The 20400-nt window shown below is 36.0% G+C and overlaps 2 protein-coding genes across 2 annotated transcripts in view; both read right to left on the bottom strand.

The window, feature by feature from the left end:
• Nucleotides 1–6558, bottom strand: part of LOC135695346 (apoptotic protease-activating factor 1) — a 33539-nt gene extending 26981 nt beyond the window's left edge. The window contains exons 1-7 of the mRNA XM_065214415.2: nt 6400–6558; nt 5157–5536; nt 4345–4833; nt 3086–3483; nt 1641–1817; nt 1014–1241; nt 429–619 (exon numbers count right to left, since the gene is read on the bottom strand). Coding sequence (XP_065070487.2) covers nt 429–619; nt 1014–1241; nt 1641–1817; nt 3086–3483; nt 4345–4833; nt 5157–5484 — 1811 coding nt within the window. The 5' untranslated portion in view covers nt 5485–5536; nt 6400–6558. The remainder of the gene's footprint in view (nt 1–428; nt 620–1013; nt 1242–1640; nt 1818–3085; nt 3484–4344; nt 4834–5156; nt 5537–6399) is intronic.
• Nucleotides 6559–8696: 2138 nt separating this feature from the next.
• On the bottom strand, nt 8697–20391 carry LOC135695339 (uncharacterized). The gene is made up of 5 exons (XM_065214404.2): nt 19836–20391; nt 15950–16299; nt 15640–15685; nt 14480–14695; nt 8697–11574 (listed from the first exon to the last, which is right to left on the bottom strand). Exons 1-5 carry the CDS (start codon nt 20389–20391, stop codon nt 11267–11269), a joined length of 1476 nt encoding a protein of 491 aa, XP_065070476.2. The 3' UTR covers nt 8697–11266.
• Between the last annotated feature and the right edge of the window lie 9 nt (nt 20392–20400).

Consider the following 20400-nt stretch of genomic DNA (forward strand, 5'->3'; position numbering starts at 1 on the left):
GAAATTTCATTTCAAGGAGGGCTGCAGTTCTTTCCGCATCTATGTCTAGAAGCGATGACAGGGGGTCTTAGGAGGGTGGGGGAAAGGTCCGGGGGCCGGGCTCTGATTGTCCTGTATTTATCTTACAAGATGAAACTATCAGATTGTTAAAAGATCTATTTGATACGCAAAATACTACTATTTTCAGCCACTTATATGAAATCACTGCCTGTAAGTTTATCACAGAGAAAAAGATGTCCGCATGTCCTTTAAACATGAATACAATTTTTTGCAAAATCAGACTTTTTATCCAGAATCTGTGTCATAACCATACTGCAGATACAGAAGCAGTAATTTGCATCATCCGTCTATATTTGTACTTTCATCTGGCAAATAAAAATACATTGATAATAAAGGTAAGTTCTGATATAAATGGAGTGGATACTCACCACCATCCAACATAAAATTTCTTCTTTTCAGATCCACTTGAAACAATTGACAAGGCTTTGGCATGTACCCTCGATGCAAAGGGTTGCGCTAATGCAAGTTGAATTAGGCCATATTCTTGGTTTCCAGGCGTTGATAACAGATAGGAGTTGATGCCAACAAAGTGAACGTAATCCAGCAGTTCATTTTTCACCTAGCGTTAAAAAAATAAAATACTACCAACAAATAAAATCATCTATTTATTTTTACTGGTCAAGAAGTAACAAAAGTATCAATTGAAATATGCGGTAGACCTGAACATCATGATCATTGTGAAATCTCGCTGTACGTTAATCTTTCTGTCCAACTATGCAGGGTATTAAGGAGGTATGGTCAAGTTAAGGTGAAAGTCATTTATTTAACGTCAGAACGTCAGTGGTATTGATATCTTATGAAAGCCAGTAACCTTTAGGTATATACATTCTTATGGATGGAAATAAGATACAGCAGTAAAAGAGAAGGAGCAATGACAAAGGATATTATGGAAACATGCTCCCGCCCTCCTTCGCCTCTAAAGGCACAAAGAGTATTTCCGCAAGCATGCTTACATCATCTTGGACCAACTTTATGATTTTATGGTAGCTGTTGATCAAATCAGGAGCACCAGTAGCTCGTAATTTTTCTTCAATCCACTTAAACGAGAGCAGCAGTTCAACTGCTTTGTCCACCATTTTAGCTTCGATCAAGTGATTAATGATATTCCAGTAAACATAACCATCATTAGGAATCGCAGCAAAGTCACCATTGAATTTTTCGGAGTATTTTTCGACTAGCTCCTAGGATGAAATGTATGATCGAGTGTGATTAAAGCGAGGATTAATGATTGGCTAGGTACATTCTTAAGATCAACAGAATCATATCGAATCAAACGATCATAAAACAATTATCAACTGTCTCACAAGCAACTCAAGACGACAGTCCATTACCAAATAAATTGCCAGCATAAATTACCCTTGTTTTCTAGAATATAACTTTATAAGTATGGCTGTAAGGGAATGTGTAAAATTAACAGACACAAAACAGTTTAGGGTTAGTTAATCAAGCGAGCAAGCAAAACTGACGTCTAAATATTTAAAACGGAAAAGACTATGTTGACAGAAAAGGCAACAACGATTGCAAGATGAGAATAACGTCAATTTATGAATTAGTCATACATTATTATGTATCAAATTTACCTTATGAAAGTCGGCCAATGTTGGGCCACTATGCGATGCAGTCCGGCTCTCCTTCAAAAAGTCCAGTTGCAAATCGTGCACACTGTATGTTTCATACGAGACATCTGTCGTCGCAGGATGTCGTTTCGCAAGAGACCTGGAGATCAGCTCATCCATAGTATCCTCAGCCTCGATTTCCTATCGCAAAGAAGCTAACGTAGGTAAGGAGCCTCGGTTAGGGTTAACATATATTATTCTACAATGCATAAGAAACTTTCTATAATTGTGCAAAAATATTTTCCTAGTGAACATTTCGTTGCGAAACAGGACAAAAATTGCGGTATGCTGTACACTGATGAATGTCATCTCAATTGAATTAATTCATTCTCGAAATCTTCACCTGGTTTAATATATATAATTTCATCAATTTTTGGTGTTAAAGAACTTTAAAATGGCTTTGAAAAGACAAACATAAAGCAAATATATAATTTTTGCAATGAAAATGACAAAGCAGCTTCGCGGATTTTAAGAAAAAAAACCCAGGCTCTAGGGGAGCATTCAATTGGTGCCTCGTTTTTTGTATGGAATATTGCTCCTCCCAAATAGCTTCCTAATTAGGGACAGCCTCTGCACGCTAGGTTGTTTCCAATCCATCGTCGTTGTTTATTGCAACGTATTTTTCTTTAATTGATAATACCTTTCGCAATTCTGCGCTTGAGCGTTGTATACAGACTGGTGACGTCATTTACGATGAAGACATTTTTCTAAGATTATCGAATCCAGGCCATATATTCATAAAAAATAACCAGCGAAAACCGCTAAAATTTTTCTATATAAACCGAAGTATGGCAAGTGAAAGACCTGCATTTTAGTAATCTATTACTGTTGTTAAGGCTTGCCTCGTTTGTTTTAGCGCCAATACTAGAAATGTTAAAGTTACTGTTACAATAACTAGAAAGGCAAGAAACCCGTGCACATGCAGTCATATGTCAGGTAATGTTGTCCTTAGGCTCTATGCTCCTATAACATAATCATATGGCATTTTAATGACGTCATCACCTTACTACTGTTTTTACCTTATTAAACAAAGCAGACCAAGTGTCTTATTATTCGTACTCCACAATATAATTTCTGCAACTAAAACAATTTTTCCTTTTCCTAGTCCTTTATAATGTCTGTTCGGTTTAATATGCACACTTGTAATATAACTAACAAGAAAACGGCTTAATTGAAATGCAGCTTAATATTGTGCAGCTTGTATACATATGCAGTCTATTTTTGTGTAAAATGGTACTCTGTAATTGAAAGTTCGTGTAAATTCGTGGTCATCAAGGAATCAAGAATCCTGCTGTAATAGCATTGCTGAGGTTGTGGCCAAGTCTACGTGGCAAAAGTCGGGTCATTTCTGTTTTTTGACTGTGTCTGTGACAAAATCAGTAAACAATAAAAACGAAGCAGTTACTTACATCTTCGCCCCAAAGAAGACCAAGGACTTTCGCAGGAATTCTGCTGTCTTCTTCGAATATGGCAAAGTATTCGTATTTCCGTTTAACTTTATCTGGCAAGCTGCTCACACTTATTGCGATGGCATCACATAAAGTTGGATACTCGTAGGCCAATTTCGATTTTAATTTGCTCACTTTATGATCTTGTAGTTGCTTAAGGTAGTATTCCCATCTATTAGAATGCGCTTTCAACAGTGCACCGATCATAGAAATGGCCAACGGAGAGCCCTGGCAGGCGTTTATCAACCCTGCTGCTTCAACTGGCAAAGTAGAGGCATCTGAATGAACCCATTGAGATAACACAGACTTCGATTGATCGTCAGTAAGTCCTTCCTCAATATGCACTTTCAGGACATTGCCTGAAATCGAATGAGCAAATCCACAAAAATACTTACATACGCTAATCTATTAAATATATAAAAAATCAAGTGAGATAATTCCAATAAAAGGTTTCAAGTTTGCTTTGTTTCTGTTCATAGAGTAATGAACAGAGACAAAATTACAGAGTTTTGACAGGGAAAGCTTGTGCTCATGGGACCATATCTCAGTCAGTTTGAGACACATTTTACTGATTTTGCAAAATTAGTGGCATATTATCATGTTCTTTCTGGTTATGAGATCCAAATTCAAAGATGACACATTATAACTAGGGAAGCTTGGCTGATGATTCACTTAGCTACTTGAATTCATTGCAAAATAAATTTCAAATCAAGAAATACCAAGAAAGCACATATAAATCAAGGAAAGGACCATTTTTGCTCATAAATCAAAATCTGCTTCAAAACTGACAACTAATTGAATAGTAAATATGATGGGTAGGTTTCGAAGTCACATCACACTCTACGACATTAACACGATGTTATGACTTACTTCAATATGATCAAACTTTTGTCATACTCAAAAATAGTGCAGCATACACGGGCTATGCGTCACATTTCTATTAAGATCAACCGTTGGTTTTAATGATTAACCATACATTGATTAACTTAACCGCCAGATTTTCCGTAACCACTACTTTGGGTTGTTGGTGTGAAGGGGTTTCTTCTTCTTTATTCATTCTCAATGCAGATGGAAGTTTTAAGTTTATACTGGTAGAGGTATTTTGTCATACTCAAATGTACCTATTGGCTCATTGCCACAAAATCACAGTCTCCTTTTCAAAGCATTCAAAATATATAAAATGTTGTGAAAATTTCATAAAGTTCAATCAATGCACTCACCTGTGATATTTTCTGCTACAAAGACATTTCTGCTTGTTGCAAGTGTTCTCGCTCTAACATCAAAATACCTTGCATCCTCTTTTGTCCAGAGATCATCTAGAACCAACAATGACCTTGGATGATCATGTGCAAACAGAATCCTTATCCTATCTCTTGCCTCTTCTAAGTTTCTAGGCACACGATGAGTATTCTCAGAATCTAGTCTAGCACACAGGTTCTGCATCTTCATCAGCAACCTTGCAGCATCCACAACACCAATTGACACCCAGAATACTCCACCTGGGAAGCAGTCATGAAGAAGGTCTTTGTCAGTTAAAACTTCAGAAGCCAAGACAGTCTTGCCAGATCCCGCCATTCCATGCAGTAACACCCATCCATCACCATTTTTTAGCTTGCTAAGAGCATTCTTCAGTTTTTCAATTTCCTTCGGCCGTTTTGCATGGACAGCAGGTCTTTGTGGAACCCCTCCATCTCTTAGAATCGCTTCAACTGCGAAATATTGACAAAATCAAAAAAATTGATTATAAGAGAAAAATTGATTGATTATATATATTGATTATATAATTAACAATTTATGTTTAAACTACTAGCAGGATTATCTAAAAGAAGAAAATCTTAAAAATAAAGAACTTGTACAGAAAATAAAAAAAAACAAAAAGCAGAAAAATAATACCTCGCACTGAAGTAATTTGATTATAAAAAGGCCCCATAGCGACCAAAAAAAGAAAGAAAATTAAAATCTAGAATGAATTAAATTCAGAATATAAATCAGCAAAAACACACCCTATCTTGTGGGATTGATTGTATCTTACCTGAGAAATAGCCCTCTTCTTCATCATCGGATCCAGGTACTGCATCATTTTCATCAATGCCAGATGAAAGTAACTCAGCTAAATGCTGATAACCAGCATCAATCAATGCATCATGAAAATAGACAAATGCTGAGCTTCCTTTATCCAATAATGTATTTAGCAATCTCTCCGTTCTTCGTCTACTTGTTTTCTCAGTTTTCACAAGTTCAACTTCATCCAAATCCAGAACTATCTTGCTTTGAAGATAACTAAACACATCCTCTGGCCTGAGGTCATCACCAATATTCTTTTTGTTTGAGATTAGTAAAAATCTCTGCTGCTCATTCATGATGTCTTGTTGTGATTATAGATACACAACTTAACTCGCAAGTAGACATTCCCTGCAAGAAACAAAGAATTTAATTTCTTTTTCAGTGAGATTTCATTTCTTAACAAAGGGGCCTCTTTCTTGCTATTGATAAGTTTTACTAAATTTTCATACCTTTCTAATTTAGTCTAATTTAGATGTCCCTCGAAATCCAACACACAATAGCCAATAGATAGCCCAACATTCTGACTTTAAGAGTGAAAGCCAAAACCTACCACAAACTTGTTAATTGCCTACACAAATGATCTTTTTATAGGCAATAGGCTTTGTAAGCAGCGGAAAATGGAACTTACATGGGATAGGGGCTCAAACATTAACAGCCTGATTCTGTTAACTCCAGTGAAAATTAATTGTTGGCCATCTCTTGCATAAAAATTCCATCTGCTCTTCGCTGCAACTTTGTAATTTTTGAGAAATTAACATAAACACGACAAACGTAAACTTCCCATATGTCCTCTCATATCTTCCCCATATATGTTATCATATCTTCCCTATTCGTCTCTGAACTCTTTTTACTCTATGCACTTCAAAAGCACTACAATATCCCTAATAAAAAACATTTTCAGTAACATGTTCGAATCTAGATCATTTCATTCACAATCAGGCTGTCTTGATTTGTTTTGATGTGGTCATTTTGTTAAAACCATTTTTTACGTTTATTAATTTGCAATTTTACATGCGAGAATGCTAGCTTTTTAAAATACCTAAGTGTGTAAAACCTTTTTTTGGGGTATTGTACAGCACATATCGATATAAAGATTTAATCAGTATAGAATTTCAACAAGGGAGTAATCATCCGGGTCCGGGTTCAATATAAGGCCAAGGGTGCCGTGATAATATCTTTCCTCGCCATAAATATTAAACGAATTCACAAACCTCTAATGATCAATTATTCGACATTGTAAAATGCTTGGTTTTCAAGACCACAAATATCAACAAACTTCGCATTCAAGGGCTTTCGACAAGGAAAACGAAACTAACAATCTCCATGGGATATGTTTTTGAACGATCTTGTTTCAAAAGCCCCCTCCCTAACCTCTTTTAGGCGATAAATTGTTGTTGTTGTTGACGATAACTGGCGCTTAAAACCACTGTCCTTTTTTTAGATCAGTGACTGAAAATTAGGCAGAGCAAAGAAACGTAGATAAGCTGAAGTGTAGCAGGGATTAGACTTCCTCAAAATTCCTTGTCCAGGGACGGATTTAAGCGGCAAGGATTGAGAAGGGTTGTTGGATAATGATCGGACGTTGTGCCAGCCATACCCTTTAGGCGACTGGAAATCATTTTGTTACTACTGACTACAAAAAATGCATTTTTACCGAATCAAAGCAAAATTTACCGCAGAACGCAAAAATGTTAGGGGGTCTTGCACCCCCACACACCCCGGTTAATCCGTCTCTGCCCTTGTCACTTTGGTTAGTCAACAAATTGGTTCCAGAGTGAACAGAGAAAGCGAGCGACTCGTGAACAAACGTAAGCGAGGTTAGCATAAAAATTACGTATGTTAATTAATTACATGTATTCCTACTACAGAAGGGGGGATGGGCAGTGACAGAAGAATCCATGGAATCCTAAAGTTTAACGATTAGGGAAAGCTCCATTCCAAACCTATACATAGGTTTTCAACATTTTTTGCATGTTTCGCCTTTTGCGCATGCTGAGCTACTACGCAGACGTGTTTTTGGACGCTCTTCAGCAATATGTAAATACATATGGGTTTATAAATGTTTTAAGCTCTATTAGAAGATCATGATCAAAATTAAGAAGAAACTCTCTACAATCCCTTTTTAAAAACAACTGATACCAAAACATATTTAAAAAGATCAAAAACCATCTTTTACCGTGATAAATTTGTTACCAACGTACATGTATGCCTTTTGATTACTGCTTTTACTTCTTTCTGTTATATTATTATAGTTTCTTTCTTCTGCTTTCAATTTCTGATTCGCTTTCATTCTTGCTGTTATAGTATCAAAAAAAATTTTGAAAATAAGCGTTGTTATTGTAAATTTATCTTAATTCGATTTAAAAACAATAGCTAACAATATATACATAAATATACAATGTTAACTAATCAAAATCGAATATAGCTACCAGCTAGTACATAAAAAGGAATTATGGATACAAAATTAAAGATTACATTGCATTTTCTGGCAGAAACTGACAGGCACTGCATTTACAATTCGGTCCGTCCCATTGTTTTATCAGATTCTTTAAACTCTTTAAATTTTCTGCGGATTTCAACTCGTTGGGTAGGCCATTCCAAATCTGTGGCCCGATTGACATAAGACTTTTGGATCCAAATGTTGTATGGTAAGGTCTAACATGGGCTAAGTTATTCGGATTTCTTAATGAATAATTTGACGAACGTAATTCAAAAATACTCTGCATAAAAGGTGGGTTTAGCTGTTTTACTGTTTTGAATATTTCAATACATAGAATTTTTTGACGAGCGACGAGCATCGTACATTTGTCTGCCTTCACAAGCAGATCGTTATACGAACTTGTATGAAAATTATAGAGAAATGTTAGGGCACATTCTTGTATCTGTTCAATTTTCTGTAATGATTTAGACGATGAAAAATACCAGACCAAGGGACAATAACTGAAATTGGAATATACGAAGCTCTGGACAAGAACCTTTTTCTCCTGGAAACCAATAAACGTCTTCAATCTTTTAAGAACATTTAATTGCGTTGCAGCCTTTTTGCAAAGATTCGAAATATGTGAATGGAAATCAAGTTTGTAATCCAAAGTGACTCCTAAAAGCTCCATTGTCTCCTCAGATTGAATTTTTTTACCTTTAATGATCATTTGTTTCCCACTAGTATTTGTCTTGTTTTTCCTAAGAATTATAGCATGAAATTTTTCAGGGTTTGCAATCATTTCATTTTGTTCTAACCATGATAAGGCGATTCCCGTTTCTTTTGCAAGGTATTTACAAGATCACGCATGTTTCTAGGAAAATAAGAAAGTGTATTGTCGTCTGCATAATTATAGAGCGTTGCTTGTTTTATGAATATAATTAATTCATTTATGTAAACATTGAATAGGACTGGTCCTAGCACAGAGCTCTGGGGTACACCAGACATAACATATTAAAAATAGCTGTATGAACTGTTTATCCCAACACACTGATTTCGTTGTTTCAGATAGGAATAAAGTAGAACTAGAGCATTTTCCTCAAGTCCATAGGCATGCAGTTTTGCATTAAGCAAATTATGTGGGATACAATCGAAAGCTTTCGAAAGATCCATTAAGACTGCACCAACGAGATAGTCATTGTCAAGGCTAGTCTTCCAGTCTTCTATCAAACGTATCAAAACATGTTGGGTTGCATACGTTTGTCGATACGCAGCAATGAACACTGAAAGCGTGTTGTTGTTGAAGATGTTGAACCAATTGATTTTTTAAGACTTATTCATATATCTTTGAAAAGGTATTGATAACACTAACTGGCCGGAAATTTTTTTCTAATGTACGATTTGATTCCCCTTTATCTAGTGGGCAAACTGCCGCTTTCTTTGCACCGTTTTGGAAACGAAAATTTCGAATGCTACAGTTTATTGCCGTAGTTAAAGTATTTGTAAGTTCATTTGCAGCCAAGGATACAAGCTTCGGGGGAATTTGATCTTCACTAGTAGATTTCTTGCCATCCAGGGATTTTAATAGTTTTGCAACTTCATGACTGCCTATCTCTTGAAAAGTGACAGTAGCCAGGACTTCCTCTGGGCTTTGAATATCAGCTTGGACACTAGGATGGTTTTTATATTTATCAAGAATCAAGCGAACGATTTGGCGGTCGTCAGAAATTCCAGTATTTTTTGCAAGGCTAATGGGCTTCTTACCGCTGGATTTTTCTACTATATTTATATAATGATCATTCAAAATTTCTGCCAGTTCTTGGTCATCTGTTATGACGGTATCATTTTTCACAAGAGAAATATCGCTGCTTATAAGTCCTCCTTTATTTGAAACAAAGGGTTTAACAAGATCCCAAAAATCTTTTTTAGACATAGTTCCATGTCTAGTTGCTTCCTTAAAATGATTTTTAATCGCCTTCCGTCTTAAAAAGACACATTTATTTCTTTGCTTCTTGAAATTAATTCTATTTTCTACTGCAGGGTTCTTATTTAGCGCCCTAATCATGAGGTCCGGTCACATGGCTTCGAATTAAAATTGCCCTCTAGCTTTGCATTAAAAGTTCTCTTTCAACTGTGATTTAAAAATTACACCAGATTCCAGTGAACTTATATCTCTTGGCGATGCATTGAAAGATGTCTGCCCTTGAAAGTACAATGACCTTTTATCAGTTTCTGTTTGGCAACTTGGATGGCGACCTTTTCACTCCAATTGTATTTTACTATTGCAAATAAAGACCAGCAAAGTGAATCTATTAGTAAATGAAGTCAAATCTTTGCTCCTAAATGAAAATAATGTTTATTCAGTGAAAAAAATGTCATTGGCCATGAAATAATGGTGGAGACATTTCTATTCTGATGTACAGATTATTGGGAGAAAGAAATATATTTTTTAACATTTTGTAAGATTATTTTTCAATCAAATCTGAAAAACCTTTTTAAGTCTTAATTGCATATCCTAGTGGCAGCTTTTGCAACAGGCGATATAATTTAAGTTGCGAAGAAGGGCTACATTGAGAGAAGTCACACGAAGCTTTAGATATGGCACCGGTGGCAAAGATTTAATTGACTAGAAATTTACTTTTTCCAAGAGGCTAATTGAATGTCAAGACAAGGCAATGAGGTTTATCACACAAAGCATTATCAAATATATTATCAAGATTAGAACATCTAGCAACCTGCCTTGCACATTGTACAAGAAATCTCCAGCAGTGAAAAAACTACAAAGATAATTGCAACAAAAGAATAGATAGATAAGTTGATCTATCAGTTTAAAAATGAATAGATTGATAAATAATGAATACATAAATAGACACATAAATGAATAGATCGGTGAATAGGTATTTATTAATAAGTGAATTACTAAACACAAAATCACTAAATTATGAAAAAGAATGGCTGAATATGAAGTGACTAAAAACAGAGCACTTTTTGTAACTTTTGTAATGCCAATAAAATTTAAGCAATTTTTTCTTTAGGACCTACTCAACTTCCTATTCAACAAGACTTATAGCTAAACATAGAAAAACCAATAAAAGTACCCTGTGCAGAAAATCTAGAAACCACAAAAAACAGCTATGAGGGAGGCCACGGAACTAATGTAGATTCTACAGGCAAGCTTTATGCTAAAATAATTCGAATGAGAAATGGAAAGCACTGGCCATGTTTATGTTTTATTACAAATCAGGATGGCAACAATGCATTCATATTCGATGTCAATCCTCTTCAAAGTTTGAAGTCCAAACATCATCCTTGATAAATGAATCAATAACAATTCATGTGGGACAGAGAGTGCGATGCTGTGATGAATTTTGTGATGGAGCCAACACAAATACTTCAAGGACCAATTTTCTTACCAAACAACGTACGCGATTCTTTTAAAGCAATAGGATTTATAAGGACTTTGTGAGGATTATTCTCGAAAACAAAAGGATTTTTGCAAAGATGTACGAGATTTTCGTGAAGTGATATCTCCTTCGAATATCTTTGAAGGTTTGCTGATGACGGTAATTACCATAATGAAATGGAAAACTGTGTTTAAAAGTCTTGCAGCGCATTTTCACGTGTTACATCATAGAGTCTGTGACTTCAGAAGCATCAATTTATGGACCAGGATCGACACACCTGCAAAGTCTTCGAAGACCCGGTTGAGCCCCTGTGGCACAATCATAGTATAGTGGCACATTTATAAAGCCACCACAGACTCCTGTTCCCGGCAAGTAGGCGGGCTCCACTTTAGAATGAAAACAGTCCGCAGCATTTTTGTTATATTCACAGCTAACACCCAAGCGGTGAAAGTGGTAGACGCTGTTCAATGTTAGAAGGTGTGGTGAGCAGATTTTCCCCAGCTTCGCACAAACTGCTCCACAGGACTCCCCTTCTGCTCCTATTTTGTAAGCTGCCGATGAGACTAAAATAAACAGCAATGTTATACTAAAAAGAGGAATATTAACTGTTTTTATAAAAGAAAAGAATATTAATATAGATAACAATCAGACAGGTTAATACCTGTGTAGCATAAACACATAATACGAAATTCAATATGCGAAAGACATAAACAAGTTTGGAATGAAATCATTAAATTCCTTCAATAAATAAATGTCAAAATTTAAAAATTGATAAAGAGAAATATGCCAAACGAAAGAAGAAAGTTATAATGTAAAAATGGCAGCAAAATGACATATAATAGAACATAAAATGACACATGAAACTAATGAAAGTTTATAAAGAATATTACTTGAGTTATAGAATAAGGAAGGAAACAACTAATGAGCATTAATATGATTCAAAACTTTGTGTATTATGAAAAAAGAATTTACTACGTTTATAAATTATAGTCTACACACATCAATCTATTGTGCTGTAAAAAATTAAAAAGCTCAACGAATAGAAAATTGAAAAGCATTAGTTTATAAACCAAAAAAACCTCTTGGTTATATAGTTGGCATACAAAAAAAGCGTTTTAACATGGTTGACAAGTATAAAGAATTTCACTTTCTTCTTTGCAGTAAAATTTCTAATGCGCAGGTCGGATTCTCTTACAGATGAAATATAGAGAGACAGAAATGGAACTTTTTGAAATAGGTGACAAAAGACAAGTATGTTGTAAAGTAGGCAGAGAAGCAAAAAGGCATTTGTTTGCATTTTTGAATGATTTATAAAAACATAACAAAACGAACAGCAATTTATTTAGCCATAAAAATCTACTCTCAATCTCTATCTCGATCAGAGTGTCCAGCCTCGAATTAAAGGAGAACTGACACGCAAAAATAACTTTAGCTTATTCTATGCAAAATTTGTCGCTGACTTCAAATCTGGAAAAAGTTTTCTTCTAAGATTCACCGTTTTTCTGATATTTGCACTTTTATCCGTCAATTACGTCACAGCCAGGACTCGGGAATTTCCCGAAGCGGAAACAAGATTATCGCCAGGAGTTGTTAAAATTCTCGGTTGACGTCACAAGTGACATGTTAACAATGCCGTTGTAAAGGCTTTCACCGCAACGGTGAAAGTACAAATGAAGTTTCGTGTTTTATTGAAAATAGTCCGCGGTGAAAAGACAAAAAATTGTCAGGCATTTCATTTATCAGTATAAAAAAGCTAGAAAATCTTAGCTACATGTCTGCTAGGACGCCAATATCCACATCAAATTTATTTTTTTGCCATGATATCTTCGAACCAGCATGCTTTGAAACATTGAAAGAACCTCTAAGCTTGTGAAAAGAGGAGTCGACTTTGTTTGAAAACTGATACCGTTTCTTCAAAGTTTTTACTTTTATAATTACAAATGAAATCGCAACATGGGGGAGGGGGGATGAAGCAATAGCCAAAAGACAAACGAAATCTAGCGGAGACGGCGGCAAAAGCGATCCTGCAACTTGCTTTGGGTGCAGAAATATGAATTCAAGAAAAAACCTTGGTTGACGGGAGCTGCGAGTGTGACTAAATAATAATTTCACTGAACTTGATTATCGTATTTTAACGGTTGAGATACTAGGGAATAACCTAGTCTTGAAAAAGACCATCCCCTACCCAAGTCAAAATTGTTTGCAAAAGAAGATAATGCGCCAGTTGATATTCCTATGACAACTAAAAATCATTTTCTTCGACTAAGAAATCAAGTTCTGTGACTAAGAGCTAAGAGCCTATTTCGTAGATCCAGATTTTTCAACAGCCTTAAAGGTAATTCCCGAAACCCTTCACGCCCGGTGAAAATGGCATATAATCCGCACAAGTTGACTTTTAACCTGCCTTTACTATTTAATATCACGATACAGTAACGCGTTTGAAACATTGAAAAACAATAATAGAATGCTACATTGATAATGAATAACTTGCAGTTTCATTTAGGGCATCATAGGCATTTCAGCAAAGTAGGCCATACAGACAAACCAGTCTGGACAAAGACGCCTCAATCTGAAATGAAATTCTATTTTTACGATACCTGATCTCATTTAGATTGTAGCAATAGCACTGTTTTTAATAGAAATTCCATATCAGTTTGTACTTCCAGTCTGTTCTTTGTTCATAATATCGTCACTGTTGAGCCAAGGGACGACTGTCTGCCCAAGCGGCAGCGCTGGTTGGTAGCAAAAACTCAGACGGCTGAAACTCTCCATTTGTTTTGAAATCAGTGTAATAAAACTCGGATTCAGAGTCCCAAACCATTGAAAAAGTCAATTATGTGTCAAAAATGCAAAATTAGCTTCTTTCAGATGCACAAAATAAACATTTGTCCGCAGCATTTTCTTAAAGGTTTCTATAGAGAAACACAATACGTGCTGAGAACATGTCACTTGTGACGTCAAAGATGATCGACCACTCGTGACGATTTTCGCCTGGAGTCTCAAGTTGTCGGAACAATTGTCGTTTCTCAACTTAAAACGCTTGTATTTCAAAAACGGTAACTGTGATTTAAAAATTTTTTTCGTTCCCGGAATTTGCTTGTCACAAACTACCGTTTTAGCCAAACTTATTTTTGCGTGTCAGTTATCCTTTAAGTGCAACACGCTGTTTTTATGTAACTCGTGACTACAGATCCGGTGGTACATTCCAACAAAGTATTTTTATCGAACGATAGTGAGAGTAAGTGCAGTTCAAAAACCGACTGTGATGTGGATGATGATGATAATAATAGGGGTTATGTAAATGTGGTTAATGATTAAAAGGATACCTAAATTTGATGCAGATACCTTGCAGATAAGAAATTTCTTCGTAACCAGTTTTCATCATTTAAAGCTCAGTCAAAGAAGTTTTCGTCAAAATATTTGTCCGAAATTTTGCCAGGACGAAATTTTTCTGGTTAATGTACTTACTTTCATGATGTGAATTCACAATAATCCTTATCTTGTCGTCTCTTGTACAGTATGTCCCGCTCCCCGCAAAGTAGTAACCATTGCTTGACAACGAGGAGGAATTATAACAGCGCCAGCGGTACGAAGTATCTGTTATTGAAGGTGCAAAATGCGCTTTTTTGTCAATATACGATGTACAGACGGGCTGGCAGAAGGTTGCCAACTTCTCTTCCAGTTCTAGATATGACAAAATGACATAAAAATATACGATATGAATACGTTATAAAAATATAGTAAGATAAAGGTGCCGTACTGTAAGAGAATAAAATCATGATCATTGTTTGTGAACAATATGAACAAAAAGGGTTGTTTATTGAAAGAAAAATAATTTCATAAGTTGCTACATTACTCCCCTCAAAACAAAGTAGCTACCGACCCAAGACGAAAAAAAATGGTGTTTTATTATTGAAAAAGGTTAATTCTAGAGCGAAATTGACTCGGCGATGGTAGACAGGAGACAGCAGAGCGGGAGTTATGTTTGGGGCCTTTGAAGGTTTCAAAAAATTTTTTCATAATAATTCCGTAAAAATACCAAAAGTCTTAACTATTCTCAAAAATTATGGATGAGCAAGTCACAGAAGAAAACTAAGCATGTACTCGCTTGCACGTTCTTGGCAGAAACGCAATAACACCCATAGATATCATGGCATCTATATTAACCAAATGCTAGACAAGTCAATGCTAGATGCAGTGTGAATTATTGATTGGAGAAATACTGTTAGAAAAAGTGAGACTGAAGAAAAGAATTCCAAGGCAGGTAAAAGAGAGAGTTGCAACAAACTTTGGCCTTCCATCGACGTACTGTTTAAACTTAATGTTGTATATTTTGCAAACGACTTCGAAGAAATCAAGAATTCGAAGAAACTTTAAAAACTGAAAACATCAAAAATACCCCACCGATAGTTTAACAATATGCAGACGATCAAAGGGGGATAGCAATAGATGTTAAGCTGAAGAGAAAGAAAGTCAAGAGAGGGAAGAATTTGGATAAAACAGCAAGTTAACAAAAGACAAGAGGGAACGAAACAGCTAGAAATTAACAAGAAAAAGAAGAAAGACCATTATTCAATATAGCCAGAAATTATGACGAAAGAGAAGAAAAAGCTCAATCTAATACATACCTCTAGGTGGACAGCAGTTTTTCAGCCCCTCCAAAGTCTTTATCTCCTACGAAGAAAATAGCCATCAACTAAAATAATTATAATTTTAATTAGTGTTATTGATTCAATCGTTAAGTTAAGAGGTGCTAGCATATTCAAACAATGGATAGTTTTCTCTGGACTTACAGTGTCAAAGATTACACTGTCGATAATTTTAGCAAGCATAAATTAAATTGCCTCTTTTAAAAACATTCCTTGCAAGAACATTTCAAAACAAAATCTTCGAAGATAGTGAGTAATCTATAGGTAGAAGAGAAAATGTCATCTATACCTCTCTCAACTTGACTGCAGTCCAACCAGTTGCATCAGTGATCAGAACACCCGATTTCACGGAACAGCTTGGATACTTAACTAGCTCGCACAGAACTGAGCGATTCTCTTGCATCTTGTAGTTCGCGTAATAGCAAAGGCACGCGGCGAGGCATTTCTGAATGCACTGCAAAAGGGATGCAACAGTAAGAGATCTCGTGTTGCTACTGATGTATTTACTGTCATAAGTTGTACCAGTAACCGAACGTCGATGAGATTCAAATGTCTTTTCCGGGCATTTGCTACCAATTGCAAGCCAGCAAGCCCAGCAAAGAAGCAGAAATGTACAACGAAATCCTTTATTAGCCATTCCTAAACAGAAAATCATCTGCGTTTAATAGGATAGAGATAAACTGGCCGTGCTTTAAGCAGTTACAGGTAAATAACCTGAACGTATATGAAACGAGACCGGGTTATTGTAAACCTTTATGAATATATGCTATTGAGTTTAGGGCGTTTATTTATTGGAGTTTTGGACATGCGCGGTAAAATATGTTAAACTGTGGCAAAGTCATTTTGATAGGAGTTTTGTTTTTGTCGTGGTTTGGACCAATCACAGGATGGGCTGGTACTTTATTGTTTCGTTGTTGTACATGATTTTAAGCGTAGGAAAAGGACCATTCTTCAACGGTTAATTTTGTTGTTCAATGTGCAAATATAACAGAGGCGATCTATAAATATTAACAGTCAAGGCATTTAAATTATGCAGTGTTTTTTGCGGTACTTATCTTAGCCACTGATTTTACAAAGGGCTGAAACGAGCTTCTTTAATCACAGCATTGATCCCAGTTGGGCCGTCAATGTTTGGCAGGGTCGTCGAGAGGCAGCTCGGGCCCATGGGTGATTGTCAAAACAGGACCCCGTTGAGAAGATTTTCTATGGCCACGCCCTTCAGTCTCCTGGAGAAGTCGGGAAACGCTCTGTTCAGTTGCAAGTGCTGAAAAAGTTTCTTAAGGATTTTTACAAGAATGTGCAAAAACATTTTACATGAATCAAGGATATTTGGGCATTTCTCTGCGATAAACTTATAAAACTTGGTTACATATAATACACGGCTTTTATTGCATTGTAAATAGATCTTATCATATAATTACGGCCCCATGGGGGCACGGACCCCGGACTTTTGGCTCCTTCTAACTCCTCTCTCGACACCCCTGATGTTTGGACCTTGACGAGATGCGAACTGGCACCCAGTGATGCTTAAGCTAGCTACTTTTGCTAGGTTTCCTATTTGACTGCCAAATCTTCGTCCTTACTTTCTTTACTGTAATTTTGCCTGAGCTACTTCAAACTAGGCTTCGTTTCTGCTTCTGTGTTCGGCTACCATTCTAGCCCAACAATTCTCGAGCTTATGGATTGAGAGGTCTCATGAATGATGAATGTTTGACGCAGACTTTCTTAATGTGCTATGGAAGAACAATTGAAAGTTCTATCCAGAATTGTTCGAGATCAATTGTCTCTACCTTTTCATGTTGGGGTCCAGTGACGTCGCGTGGCCATTCTCGCTGGGGAGGGGGGTGTAAGAGATGCAAAACCATATTTTACCGACAGAAATTCTTTTGTTACATTAATATCTGTTATAAATTTAATTCTACCGACGAGTTCTCTGAAATTTGGGGGGGGTGTACACCCCCACACCCTGCCCCCAAGCCCCCATCCCCACAGCTGAAATTAGGGTTTGGCTTTGTACTTATCTGTGTTTGGCTGAATATGTCACCCACTTCGATGGCTCAGTGGTTTAGGTCACGGACTAAGACCCAAAAAACTGGATCCCTAACATGACCAAACCTAACTAAGTCTGAGGGGAGTCACAAGTGTTCTGTAATTTCAGACGTAGGAATCACGAGGTGTGGTCTTACATAGATGAAGAGGATAGACCAGGAAGCTGATCGATAAGCAGAGCTTCTCAGTGTCCTAAAAACTACCTTCGGATGCCAGGTAGAAGCAAATACAAATGCAAAAACAACTATATCTTGAATGCGAGAGGGAGAATGCATATGAAGTTGAAATGAAAATAAAAATACTTTCTAACTCGTGACTTTTAAAATTGTTATCCACTTTATTAATTTAATCTATTTCTTTATTAAGATATTTAACTTTTGCATATTAAAACAAAGGCAGTCTGTACCCTACTGTGAGCGATTTTATTTTTAGCTGAGTAAAACTTACACTTGGTTGATATTGATAAACAAAAGGAATAACAGCCAATCAGCGATCACATTGAATGATTTAACATTCACTGTTCACATTCTGCATAAGAAGGAAATATGTATTGGTTTAAGAATAGAATAGAATAGAATAGAATAGAATAGAATAGAATAGAACACAACACAACACAACACAACACAACACAACACAACACAACACAACACAACACAACACAACACAACACAACACAACACAACACAACACACAATAAATTTTTGGATTTTGAACATACAGCCCAAAACAACATCATAAAAAACTCCTAAAAGTACAGAATCATTTTGATCTGTTCTGAAACTTAAGATCAGAGCCAAAAACAATAATAATTGGTTACATCTCTGAAGATCTGAGATAGATTTAACCGATTTTGCAAATTAAAAAGTATTGAGTAACGATTTCAAGTTGGAGACGTGTTTCTTTGGAAAGAATGCAGTGACACTAGAGGATTACACTCTTGATTAAAAGATTATACTACGCAGATGACACCAAAACTCTTGATAGACCTGTGAGTAATACTCTTGATAGACAAAGAATTATACTCTTGATAGACCTGTGAGTAAAATAGTAATATGGCTAACTGATAAGAATAAGATAATAAGTATCTTGAAGGTAAAAGATGAAAAAGTGGCAGTTGTTCATGTTAACATTGTGTTTACCCAGTCAAATACATGGCTTGTTTGTGCTGTGTCCTGTTTTTGGAATCGTATAGTCATTTTGTGCTATTGTTTTTCATTTTGAAACAGTTCTTTGTGCTGTTATTGAACTATGCAACCAAGCATTGTGTACAACCTTGCTTTATGTTTTAAGAGGTTTTTTAGGCATTTGGAAGACACTGAACTAATAGACACAAACTTATTGCAGCTAAAAGATACTGTAATTTGTAATTATAACAAACACTTGTTTCCATCCTTATCTTTGTTTTGTTTGCTTTGCATGTTTGTTAGATTAAATTTGATTTGTGTCTAGTATTTAGGGAATACATAGCTGCAAGATGAAATGGTTGTGCTTTGGAGAAAGTCAGTTCTTGGAATTTTTTTGGCTGCTACATCTCACTTCAAACAAGGCAAATGGTAACCTTTTATATGAGATAAATCAGTACATTACTAGCCAATTGTAATTCCTAACATACTCTGAAAGTAAAACCATTTTTAACAAAGGCAATTTTAGAATTATTTCTATTGAGCATATTATTCCTGATGTCACTAGCCATACCAAACACTGGTTGGCATCTAGGGCAGCAACAACCAAACATCTTTTCTGTCTCTATATCAAATCTTTATAAACTGATCTAAGCCAGTTTGCATTCCTTGTAGAGCAAGGGGAAACATTTTTATCACATCATCATGTGAGCTTCTAGCTGCACCTGCTCCATATCTTGCACCTACCCCATTGAGATTTTCACTGAAAATGTGCCTCAAACGCATTGGAATCCTTGTTAAAGGAGCTTTCTGTGCTGAAATAAAGGAACCCAAACTGGGAGCGAGCGAAGCAGCTGGTGCCATGAATTCAATTCAACTATTTTCAACCATCATTTCTAAAATTTAAAATGAACAGTCATTTGTACTACATAAATTATAGTCATGCTTTCATTCTATCTTTTTGAAGCATTTTCACAGAATCATAGACCCATACACTGTCAATACCTTCATCTAAACTTGTCACTGGTGTCCACGATGGCATTGGAAATCTACATGCAACAACTTTACAACCATATTTCATTTCTCTCTCTAATTTTTCTTTCAGGGTTGGCATCATTTCAGATACTCCAAATATTACAATTTTATCATACCCTGAAAGATCAACTGTCCATAAGTCTTTCCTTTGAAATTTCGCTATATTTTGAAGACCTTTTAACCTAGCAGCTATCTTTGAGTAGACGACTAACCAGAAATTGAGCTCTACTCCCAGTGCTTCATAACCATTTTTAGCAGCCTCAAAGACAATTCTTCCATCACCACTGCCCAAGTCTATTAATTTTTCCACATTGCTGTTCGATCTTCGATGTCTATTGCACATTTTAATAACATTTCCAACTTGTCGACTTGTAGCTGGTACATAAGGAAGACAAATTTTCCTCAGTGCTGGTGTTACAAAGGGGGCAGACACGACGGAAAGGCCTATGGCTACAGCTCCAGTTATACCAGCTGCTACTAAACCAAACTTCTTCCTTTGAGAATTCTGGTTTCCTTCACTGTGCATCTCAGCAGA

This window comes from Rhopilema esculentum, chromosome 2, assembly GCF_057945365.1.
Source record: "Rhopilema esculentum isolate cy_ngs chromosome 2, ASM5794536v1, whole genome shotgun sequence".
NCBI lineage: Eukaryota > Metazoa > Cnidaria > Scyphozoa > Rhizostomeae > Rhizostomatidae > Rhopilema > Rhopilema esculentum.

Coding starts and splice junctions, on each gene's coding strand:
- LOC135695339 (XM_065214404.2), bottom strand. CDS start 20,391: ATGCACAGTGAAGGAAACCAGAATTCTCAAAGGAAGAAGTTTGGTTTA. Junction 14,696..15,639: donor AAACTGCTGTCCACCTAGAG/GTATGTATTAGA, acceptor TGTCATATCTAG/AACTGGAAGAGAAGTTGGCA. Junction 11,575..14,479: donor TGTGAATTCACATCATGAAA/GTAAGTACATTA, acceptor TGTTTATTTTAG/TCTCATCGGCAGCTTACAAA.